The sequence below is a fragment of the Engraulis encrasicolus genome, chromosome 20 (genome assembly GCF_034702125.1).
Source record: "Engraulis encrasicolus isolate BLACKSEA-1 chromosome 20, IST_EnEncr_1.0, whole genome shotgun sequence".
In the NCBI taxonomy this organism is placed as follows: Eukaryota; Metazoa; Chordata; class Actinopteri; order Clupeiformes; family Engraulidae; genus Engraulis; species Engraulis encrasicolus.
This window is the reverse complement of record NC_085876.1, coordinates 25,549,054-25,560,576: the sequence shown is the minus strand read 5'-3', so window position 1 is coordinate 25,560,576 and position 11,523 is coordinate 25,549,054. Positions and strand designations below refer to the sequence as shown.

The following is an 11,523-nucleotide window of genomic DNA, read 5'->3' as shown; positions in this document are numbered from 1 at the left end:
CTCTCGATAGTCAAGCATGGTAGTGGGACTGACATGGTTTGAGGATGCATGAATGCTGTCAACATTGGAAATTTGAATTACACCTAAAAGAAACATGCATGTCAACATGCATTGTGACTACTGAAGCAGATCATGATACTTTCCATAGGATTGCATTCAAATCTCACACCAATCTATTTAAGCCAGGTGCAGACACAAAATGTAAAAGTTCAATGTAAAGAAAGGTTGAAATGCACACAGATGACCTCCCTTTTTATCCCTTTTCATTTCGCGACGATTCGAGCCAACACGGCCCCTTCTTTACCGGATTTTAATCTGGAGTGTACTCACTTTTTTGGGCATTGTTCAAACATTAATGGCTGTATTTTGTTTTTTTCTGAGTGAACAAGAAATTTAAGAGGTTATATATGTTGTAAAGGGTCAGTAATAATTGTGTCAAAGTGAAATTTCTTTTATGCTCTCCTATGAAAAGATATACTTACAAATCTGCAAAAAAGTGAGGGGTGTACTCACTTACGTACGTGACATACTGTAAAGCCAAGGACAGCATAGCCAGATATTATGTATAAAAAATATATAATTTCTTTATTGTAAAACAAAAAAGTGCAACAGACAGGAAATCACTTGTATCACTTGTCAGGCGGTTACAGTGAAAAAACAAACACACACAGTAGACACAGAACCAAATACAACCAGCTACAATGTTGCATTAAAACATGGACATAAATTAGTACAAAACTGTACACAGTCTTCTTACAGTATTTACACGTTGTACTTTTGTCAATTTTACTGTTGTTTTTTTGTGTGTAGTTTCGGCCTCTTAAATGACTGCTACACTTTCATGTTATCATGACAGCCAAGCTACGTTGAATTTGTACTGGGATTTTCCAACATAGATCTTCCGGGTGGAATCTACAGGATTACATTGGTACCTCTCCCTTGCCCTTTCAAGGGTACATTGTTGAGGGTCATAGGTCATTCTTACATGTCACATGACTGTCACCTCAGGTCACTTTAAAACAAAAACACTTTCATCATTCATGTCTTTAAATGTTTTTTCAGACCCCACTTGGAAACTCTGGTAACACTTTACTTGATGCCAGTGTCATAAGCATGTCATTACAGTGTCATAATAGTGTCATGTCATAGATAAGTCATAAACATTATGTCCATGTCATAAACTTTATGACTGTTGGCCTTAAGTGACATTTGGTTATGGCAAAGACAGCCTTGCCATAAGTAAATGTCACTTAAGGCCAACAGTCATAAAATGTTTATGACATGGACATTATGTTTATGACTCATCTATGACTGTGTGTCATGAAACTATTATGACACTGTAATGACATGCTTATGACACCGGCGTCAAGTAAAGTGTTACCGAAAATCTTGAGATGAATGGGGTCTGTTGTCAACCAGCAAATAATTCTCCTCAAACAAATGAGGACTCCTCAGTAACAGTGGCAGAGAAACAATATAATAATAATAATAACAATAAACAAAAATAACATATTAAAAATAAAAATAGCAAATTAAATAACACTAAATAACTTGGGGGTGGGAAATAGGTAGCCATTTGCTAGAAGCATTTTGTCAAAAATTTGGTGTTAGCCCCTGGTCATAGATACCAGAAGCCCGTGTTGGTAATACTGCAAATGGGTTAATTAGGAAACACACGCACGCACACACACACACACACACACACACACACACGCGCGCGCACACACACACGCCTTGTGTCTACTCTCATCAGTGCGAAAGGTCGACTTGACACGATTTGCACAGGCGACCTCAGAGCTGCACATAAAAAAACTAAACAAAATTAAAAACAGAAACTCAAAAACAATAACAACTTTAAATGTTGGCACTTCACACATTACCTTTCTCTCTAATACAAACAATATTGCTTTGTCCTCCTGTGCGCCCATTATAAGTCTGGTTAAAGGTGGATATCCAGAGGAGCTGCCAATGTAGTTGTGATGTCTGCATGTGTGTGTGTGTGTGTGTGTGTGTGTGTGTGTGTGTGTGTGTGTGTGTGTGTGTGTGTGTGTGTGTGTGTGTGTGTGTGTGTGTGTGTGTGTGTGTGTGTGTGTGTGTGTGATTGTGCCATGCATGTATGAATTTGTGTCTGTGCGATCATGTCTGTACTTGTGTCTATCTTTATGTGCACCAACATCAGCAGTGTCGTCTGTCAGTCAAAACGGCAGCAAATGTCATCCACCAGTCAGTCCACCCATCCATTCATCCACCCATCAGTGTTGCCAGATGTGTCTGATCAAATCCCGTCCAAAAAGGTTCTCAAAATGCGCCAAAATCTGCCCAATTTCAACAAATTGCATTGATTTCTATGGGCCCAAAACTGCAGAAAAAAAAGCCAAATGGCCCATTTTTCCCCGTTTTTACCCACAGACGGTCATCCCAAGTAGCCCAATTCATCTGGCAACACTGCCACCCATCCACCCTGACCCCATCTCCATCTCCTCACATGGCGTTCTCGTAGTCTCCGACCATGTGCCTGGCGTGGGAGGCCAGGAAGATGTCGTTCTCGCGCGGGCAGTTGCGGTGGCACACGCAGGTCTTGACGAACATCATCTTGCGGTGGAAGGTGTCGCCCTCGGGGCAGCGGAACTCCACCTCGGCCGTGGCGGTGGTGGCTGGCGAGCAGCAGCGGCCGTCCGTGCACGTGCCGCAGAACTTGGGCCGGAAGACGCGCACGCTCCGGCAGCCCGACAGCTCGAAGCGCATGCCGCGAGTGCTGCGCGGTGTGCGGATGCACTTCTTACCCTTCTGTGGTGGTGGTGGTGGGGGGGGGGGATACATAAAAACACACATACAGATATTGGTGAGATATACAAGTCTACTTGGATTACTTTTGTATGTTTTGATCCCTCTTGGGGAGGTGATTTCATTAAAGGACTGTAGCCCAATAATGCATGCCGTATCACCAGTGGCATGCTGTAACAGTAACAGTCATTGAAAGGGTTTTTTTTTATTTTTTAAAGATTTTTACCACTTTATTTGACAGGACAGTTTGAGAGGTGGACAGGAAGAGAATGGGGAGAGAGACGGGGAGGGGTTGGCAAATGACAGACAACCCAGGTCGGCCGCATGGCCACAAGTGCACTACTGGTTGGCCACGGAAGGGCCCATTACCAAGGTGAAACACTACTATGACATAACAGAGGGCTTTAAGTAATGCACTATGACTTTGTCATAGCCATCCTGGCAACAGCAAAATTATAACGAGATAATGTGAGCAGTTGTCCATGGCAATAGCATACAATTTTATGCTGCCCCCTTAAGACAATCCTAAAGTTATTACCGCTGCCAAAGAAGACATGTGATCGTCCAATTTGTGTTTACGTTTGTTAGTTTGTCTTTACGTTCGCGGTGCATGTGTGTTTTCTGTCCACCAGAGAGTGGAAGTGCATGCGCTCTCTGAGCGCATTTCTAGTTATTGTAATGTAGTACTTGAATTCTTCTGCTGGCTGCCTTGACCATGATCCTGACCTAACCCATAAACACACCCCTCCATAGTTCCCCCTTGTGGCCAACACGGTGCTCACCTACTATAATGACCTCCATCACCCAAAACCACAACATCAGTGCTGCCACCCTGTGGTATTACATGGCATTACACTTAGCTGACACTTATCCACAGTGGGCCTTTCTGAAAACTCTAGTGCGTGCAATTCCAACCAAGTGTATCAGCCTAATTAGTCACGCCCAGTGATTGGATACTGTTTGGTGAACTCTGCAGAGCATCCAATCACTGGGCGTGACTAATAAGAGTGTCCAATCACTGGGCGTGATACAATCCAATTAGGCTGATACACTTGGAAGTGTGCGCACTAGAGTTTTGAGTAACCCACAGTGTCTTAGTTATTTCTGCACAGGGTTTTGGCCGCTAGATCAATCTGGGGTTGGTCATTTGGAGCGCTTCACATTCCACATTGACTAGCCAGGCTCAGGGTCACTGACAGCTGAAAGGGCCACAAACCCAATACATACAGTACAGGTACGATGTAATGAGGATCCAATACTGGGCTCCCTCTCTCCCTGGGCCTGGGACAAGTAACCCCTTTGTAAATAGTAATAGGCCTAGTAATAGTAATGATACATAGGATTTGTATAGCACTTTTCTAGACACTGGGCCCATACAACATAAACCACTTGATAAACACGTACAAACCCCAACTCCGATGAAGTTGGGACGTTTGGTAAACAGTGAATAAAATCCAAATGCTATCATTTTCAAAACATTCAATCTATTCATTAGATGGAGAATAGTGAAAAGACAACATATTAAGTGTTAAAACCGAGAAAAAATATTGTTTTGGGGGACAAATGTACTCATTTCTAATTTGATAAATCCAACACGTCTCAAAAGAGTTGGGACGGGGATCAGTGAAATTTTGTAAACATCCAAATAAGATAAAACAACAAAGAAGAACATTTCAAAATGAATTGTACTGACGGACAATATACGTGTCCAGGTATAAGATCATCACAGAGAGGCTGAGTCACTCAGAATTAAAGATGCAAAGGGAATAATTACCATAGTTATTACATACATTTTTGAATTCCCTTTGATTTACCACGATTGAGTGTATATAAGACATATTTTTGTTAATAAAATCATTGTATAGGTTCATGACATCATGAAATATATATTGGCTGTAGTCTCACTCTAATTCCTGGAGTGCTAGAGCTATTGAAAATTGACCATATTAAGAATGCTTAATGCGTGCAAATGATGATACAGGGGTGTAACATTCTCCTAAGCACCTGAGCTCACTTGAAATAGACCCAGAAGACATGGGAAACAGTCCTTTGCTTACAGAAGTCAGCAGAAGTTGTAGAAGTCCATTCTTTTTGACAATAATAGAGCATGGCACATCCTGTGCTACAGTGAAAATGGACCATCCAACTTGTGTTAGTGCTAGCTTCAAAAGTCAGCCTCCATGATGGCATGCGGGTGCAGTAGTGCATTGGTTAAGATGTTCTCACTCCTCTGTACAGTTAAATACAGTGCTGAATGGTATAAATGGGTTTTAAACAGCATGAAAAGCCACTCATGCATTATATTTTGAAGGGAGATCTTCGATTACTGCCACATAGTAAGGTCAAATTGCATTCTCTACTATGTTTTAACAGTTTGGCTCCATCATAAGGACCAGCAGGTGATAAAATGGTGGGTTTTTGGTCAAGACCTGTCACACTGTAAGCACTACAGAAAGGAAAACATTGCAAAACATGACAAGGAATACACCCACCATTCAAGCTGGTGAAATCATGTCCAAGATAGGAATTAACACTGTTTTTTATATAAAATCATCTCATCGGTTAATGTATTTAACTGTTAAATGTTGTCTTTTGTTTTGTTTTTAGTCTTCCTCGACATTTGCTGCCATTTATTGTCCCCGTCCCAACTCTTTTGAGACGTGTTGGATTTATCAAATTAGAAATGAGTACCTATGTCCCCCAAAACAATATTTTTTCTCGGTTTTAACTCTTAATATGTTGTCTTTTCACTATTCTCCATCTAATGAATAGATTGAATGTTTTGAAAAGGATATCATTTTGATTTTATTTACTGTTTTCCAAACGTCCCAACTTCATCGGAGTTGGGGTTTGTAGAAGGGCATGCCGAGACGAGACTCCACCAACCTTGATGCTCTTCTCCTGGTCTGCTTGGCACGGGCGAATCATGCAGACGCGGGTCTGCCTCTCCAGCTGGCACCGCTCGTTGTCGTTGGTGACGCGCGAGGAGATGCCCATGCCGCAGGTGGCCGAGCACTCGCTCCACGCCGTCGTCTGGACGATGCAGTTGTCGCGGGGGCTCTCCGGCTTGGGGCCGTGTGCAGACACCTCCCGGAACACTGGCGGAGAGAGACAGGAGGAGTTGAGGCTCATTCAGCATTCATATTCTGTATTATCAATACTACTCATTTGTTATTATTAAACGCAGAGCCTATGTTAAAAGCTTACTGTCACCAACATGGTAATGTCCAAGTGTCCAAAAGATATTTTTGGGTCTTTTTAGACTTTATTATGGACAGGACAGTATGAGAGGTAGACAGGAAGGGGGAGAGAGACGGGGAGGGGTCAGCAAAGGACCCGGTTCAGCCGCATGGCAGGCAAGTGCCATACCTGTTGGCCACGGCAGGGCCCATATTCTGTATTATCAATACTACTTATTTGTTATTATTAAATGCAGAGCCTCTGTTATAACCTTACTCAGTGGTGTAGTCTACGTAGAACGCGGGTATACGGAGTATACCCACTTCTAAATTTCAGGGATTTCAGTATACCCACTTAAAATCGATTGATCCATTGTTTTGAATAGCACAAATATATCCAGTATACCCACTTCAAAAAATGCTTCAAATATAGAGTATACCCACCATAAAAAAGTAGACTACACCACTGACCTTACTGTCACCAAAATGGTAATGACCAAGTCTTAATCTGTTACGTAAGCGTCTCAGTAATGTCATTGCAATGTTGTTATGATGTAGTCTTTCCAGCAATGAGTGGACAGTCTCGCCTCGCGGTGCATGCAAGATGTGTGTGGTGAGTGAAATACAGTTATATACAGTTACAGTATATAACTGAAATTCAGTTAAAGGACAGGTGCCTAGATAGTTCTTTGTTACGTTGAATAAGTTCCACAATGGCATCCTTCTGAAGAACGCAGTGCTGCAGACGGGGGAATCTCCATACCTGCCAGCGCCTCAGGTGTGTGCGTGTACGCGTGCATGTGTGTGTTTGTGTGCACGTGTCTGTGGGAGAGAGGGAGGGGCAGTGTGTGTGTGTGTGTGTGTGTGTGTGTGTGTGAGAGAGAGAGGGGGGTAGTGTGTGTGTGTGCGTGTGTGAGAGAGAGAGAGGTGTGTGTGTGTGTGTGTGTGCGTTTGTCTGTGTGTCCTCACCTGCCATGGCCGACTCGAAGGTGTCCTCGTGAGGCGTCTCGTCACAGACCCACTCCTCGCAGCACTGGCCAGGGATCTGGATGCGGCGCGGGTAGGGGCAGTCGGGCGAGGGCAGCCGCATGTCGCTGGCGCAGGTGGGCACGCAGCCGATCTCGCCGTTCATGCAGATGCAGTGGTGCTTGCAGCTGGGCTGGAAGGTCTCGCCGCTGCGGTAGATCACGCCGCCCAGGTCGCACGTCTGACCCTCCTGAGCTGTGGCGGGGAAGGGAAGGGAAGGGAAGGGAAGGGAAGGGAAGGGAAGGGAAGGGAAGGGAAGGGAAGGGAAGGGAAGGGAAGGGAAGGGAAGGGAAGGGAAGGGGGTGGAGGACAATGTTAATCCTAAAGTATTTTGAGTCAACTGTATGGTTGTGGAAAAACATGTTAAAGTGAGTAGATCTGCACACTGCCAATAAGCTCCAAAAAAAATAAATGTTATTATTTTAAAAGCAATGTTTCGATCCCCCTGGATCTTCCAAATGTTGTCTGGCACCTGCAAAAAGTGTTTCTGGATGTGCGCACCCTACCCAAAACCACTGTGGGAAAAAACATGCCAAATAGGTCAGTTGACTTTGACTTTGACATTCGACTTTGGTCTTCCTAGGCCGTGAAAGGGAAGGGGAAAAAGCGAGAGATGTTAACCCTGAAGGGAGTATGTTTTGTACATTTAATTTAAAAAAAAGAATGTGTTCTTCTACAACAATGAAAGTGTGGAGACCACTTTCATTTGCCTTTCGTAATGGAGGGATGGAGAAAATAAAGGAGAACGAAAACTAGAGAAAGTTCAGTAACACATGACTTGATGCCAGCGTCATACATATGACATAACAGTGGCATAGCAGTGTCGTAATGCACTCATGCATGTGTCATCAACATTATGTCAATGCCATAAACATTTAATGACTTTGTCATTGAGTGACATGTGATGGTAAAGAAAGCCCAAGTCATGACACTGTTTTGACACTATTATGACACTGTTATGTCATGCATATGATTCCGGAGTCAGGTAAAGTGCAACCAAAAGTGCATTCAGCAAGGTAAGTGTAGGAAAGGTAAGTGCAGACAATGAAAGGGTAAGTGAGAGGAGAAAAGAGGAGAGGAAAGTAAGGAGACGTTGAGTGAGGACAAGGACTTTTATGCTTTGCTGTCTTTGGATATGTTGTCTTTGTGAATTGTTTATTTCTGTCTGTACTGTGAGTCCTATGGAGTGCGTTTTGTGTTTTTGCTGCTCTTTTGGCTAGGGCCCACTTGTGCCTCAATGTGTTTTTACCCTAGTAAAATAAAGGAGAAATAAAAGTAAAGGAGAGTCGGGAGTGACAAGTGAGGACAGTATAGGGCAGTCATGGATAAGCGGTTAGGGCGTCAGACTTGTAGCCCAAAGGTTGCCGGTTCGACTCCCGACCTGCCCCGTTGGTGGCGGTAGTAATTAATCAGTGCTCTACCCCATCTTCCTCCATGGCTGAGGTACCACGAGCGAGCATGGTGCCATCCCGCCACACTGCTCCCTTGGGGCGCCGTTGAGGGCTGCCCCCTTGCATGGGTGAGGCATGAATGCAATTTCGTTGCGTGCAGTGTGCAGTGTTCACTTGTGTGCTGTGGAGTGCTGTGTCACAATGACAATGGGAGTTGGAGTTTCCCAATGGGCTTTCACTTCACTTTCACATAAGGAGAGGATGGGAGGGGAGTGAAGGAAGAAGAAGAAGAATGGAAAGGAGTGGAGAAGAAAGGATGCGAGGAGAGGTAAGGAAGTTATAGGAGAGGAAAGGAAAAGATGGGAGTGAACGAAACAAGGAAAGAGAGGCAAGATGAGGAATGCAAACGAGGACAGGGGTGAAGGCCCAAAGAAAATGATGCAGAAATGCAAATAAAAGAAAGGAAAAAAAAAAACAGACAGAATCTTTCACGATGATGAGCGTTTTGGCCCCCTCTCCTCCCAATAACCCAGCTGGGTGTGTGCTCTCTCTGCAACAAAAAAACCTGCTTTCATTTAACTAAATGATGCCAATAAGTAACCCCAGTAAAATAACGGCTCTCCTATTACACAAGCTGTGCGGCTGCTGGAATGTTGGACGCTCCTCAAGGTAAAATATTTTCATGAGCCATTACTCTCGTCGACTCCCTCCTGCTGTGCCTTGAGTTTTATTGAAGGCAGTCCTCCTGCCTCTATTGAACGCGGACGCGGCGAAGTTATGTCCTACATAAGGCAGCTGTCTCCTATAGTTAGTGTCTCTGGATAACGCAGGCTAGTGCTCTTCATTATTGTAAGGCACTCCAATCCAGAGAGTATATTATTAGCAAACCGGGCATCTTTGAGCTGAAAGACGTTTCACTACTCGAGGAAGGAGGAAGAAGAAGCACCTTCAGTTCTGATTGATCAATCAATCAATTGATCAATCAATCAATCAAAATGTATTTGTATAGCACACCATCACAACTATACAGTTGACTCAAAATGCTTTCAAATACACTTACACATTCCCACATGCACATATCAATTCTGGAGGCTGCAGAAAGCCTGAATTGGTATGTGATGTAGAAGAAACTAGAAGACTTTTTTGGAATGAAGAGTGAAACACCTCCAAGATCAAAGAAAGAAGTACATTTTCGTATAGTAACTCTTTGGATAACATGATCGGAATGGACGAGAATCCTCACAGATATTAGATATTTGTCACTTGGTGTTACAAGTTAACACCAGCCAGCCGGGTCAAATGCTGGTGAAATTTCAGTTTGGCTGGTAGAAAAGACCAACTTACTAGCCACTTTCACCCATTAGTGAATGTGTGTTTGGTATAGAGTAGTAGGATTAACATGTAGGCCTACTAGCCACTTTGACTACTGATGAAAAAAAAAACTTCATTTAGAGCCCTAGTAGGGTACTCACGCATGCAGATGCCGGTTTCGGAGACACTCTGGAGGGCGTAGTCGCAGTAGAGCTCCTTGTGGTGGTCACAGGGACTCAGGAGCGAGCAGGGCTCCCCTGCCTGTCGGGCACACACTTTACAGCAGCCACAGCCATCCAGCACCAGGCTGGTGCCGTACGAGCACACAGGAGGCTCAGCCGGGCAGTCACATGGCTGGGAGCACTCCTCGGCAATAACCTAAAAAAAGGGGAAGGTAAAATTAACAAATGACATGCTTTGAAATCAAAGGAAGTAAAAGTGAAGGGTGTCTGTGTCGTGAAAGAATGTTGTGAAGTTCAGATATGTTGTTACTAGTGCTGTGCATATGAAATTGAACCCATCATGGACTTGCAATTCCTGGGATGTCCACGGTGTGGCGCTACGTGGAACGGTCCCTACCGTAGGCTAGATCTCTCCAACATGTAAACATTGAAGTGCGCTGCTGCAGCATGCCGACAGAGCTCTGCGTAATAGCCTGGGGTTTGTTATGTATTGAACATCCCCACGTTTTTTCCATATGATTTCGAAAGACTGCCACGGTTTTGCAGTACTTTGGCTTAAATGCCGTCTTATAATTCACATTTTAATGTCTCCTATATCGAGATGTTGCATATGTCATTACATTCTTAAAAGAATGAAGTTTGTTGTCAATAATTGGATTATGACTACATATGACGTTTCCCATCTGAATAGAAAGGAAATTGTAAGGTTAGTGAGGCCTATATTATCATTGATTGATGCTGTACAAAGGGTACAAATGCATTCAACCTTCTAATGACTATAACACGTTACCATATCAGTGGCTGTGGTAAACACAATATTGTACATTTTGCTGTGCATGTGTAGACCACTAGTCCTTGCTATGAAAAAGTCAGAAAAATATTCCCGAACTTAATCTTGCAACAATGCGCACAATTGTTCATAGATAGATGAAATGCAAAATAGGCGAAATAAATAACCAATGCGAATAACAATCATGTGAAACCTCACCGAATAAGCAGCAATGACCAGCAGGCAGACTTTGAGAATAGTTTCCCCACACATTTTCGAAGAGTCCCTCAAAAACAGCGACTCGAGTCCACAGATGTGTTTGTTTTCGTACGGATGGGCTTGTCCTGTTGCGCAGGTGCTCGTCTTCGTGGAAAGAGTTCTCACTCGTTGCAGAGCTCGCGGCTGCACTGTCGCAGTCTGAGGCACCCTTGCTGCTTATATAGTCTACTCTAGCACGCGGGGTGTAGCCCGAGAAGAGAAAGTTATGCCACGCGACCCAAAGGGGAGAGAAATATTCGAAATCCAGATGGCTTTCCCTGACAACTGAGCGGTGTAGCCTGCGGAACAGACTGCTGCCCACTCCCAAGGCAATCTCTTACCATTGTCTGGCAGGGATAACTAGACTGATTGTACCTATGAAAGACTGGATATGTTTGCATTACGCAGAGCCCTACTTAAAACTAAGGAGGAACAACTTAGCTACTGTGTTGAGGCAGGGAACCGGTAGCCTACTGTAAGTGGTGGCATAGCCTACACCAACTCAATCCCAAACCAACCTTCTTTTTCAGTAGCCGTAAGGCCTAGACTGATCTACCTTACAATTAACTTGGTATATAGGCCTAATAAACGCCAGCTCACTCCCAACTTACAATCATCTGTAT

General features: G+C 43.8%; 1 protein-coding gene across 1 annotated transcript; it reads right to left on the bottom strand.

Annotated features, from left to right (window-relative positions):
* Positions 1-582: 582 nt before the first annotated feature.
* On the bottom strand, positions 583-11,039 carry ccn2b (cellular communication network factor 2b). Its single transcript, XM_063185673.1, has 5 exons — positions 10,862-11,039; positions 9,853-10,069; positions 6,933-7,184; positions 5,671-5,882; positions 583-2,787 (listed from the first exon to the last, which is right to left on the bottom strand). The coding sequence occupies exons 1-5, from the start codon at positions 10,913-10,915 to the stop codon at positions 2,482-2,484; spliced, it is 1,041 nt and encodes a 346-aa protein (XP_063041743.1). The 5' UTR covers positions 10,916-11,039; the 3' UTR covers positions 583-2,481.
* Between the last annotated feature and the right edge of the window lie 484 nt (positions 11,040-11,523).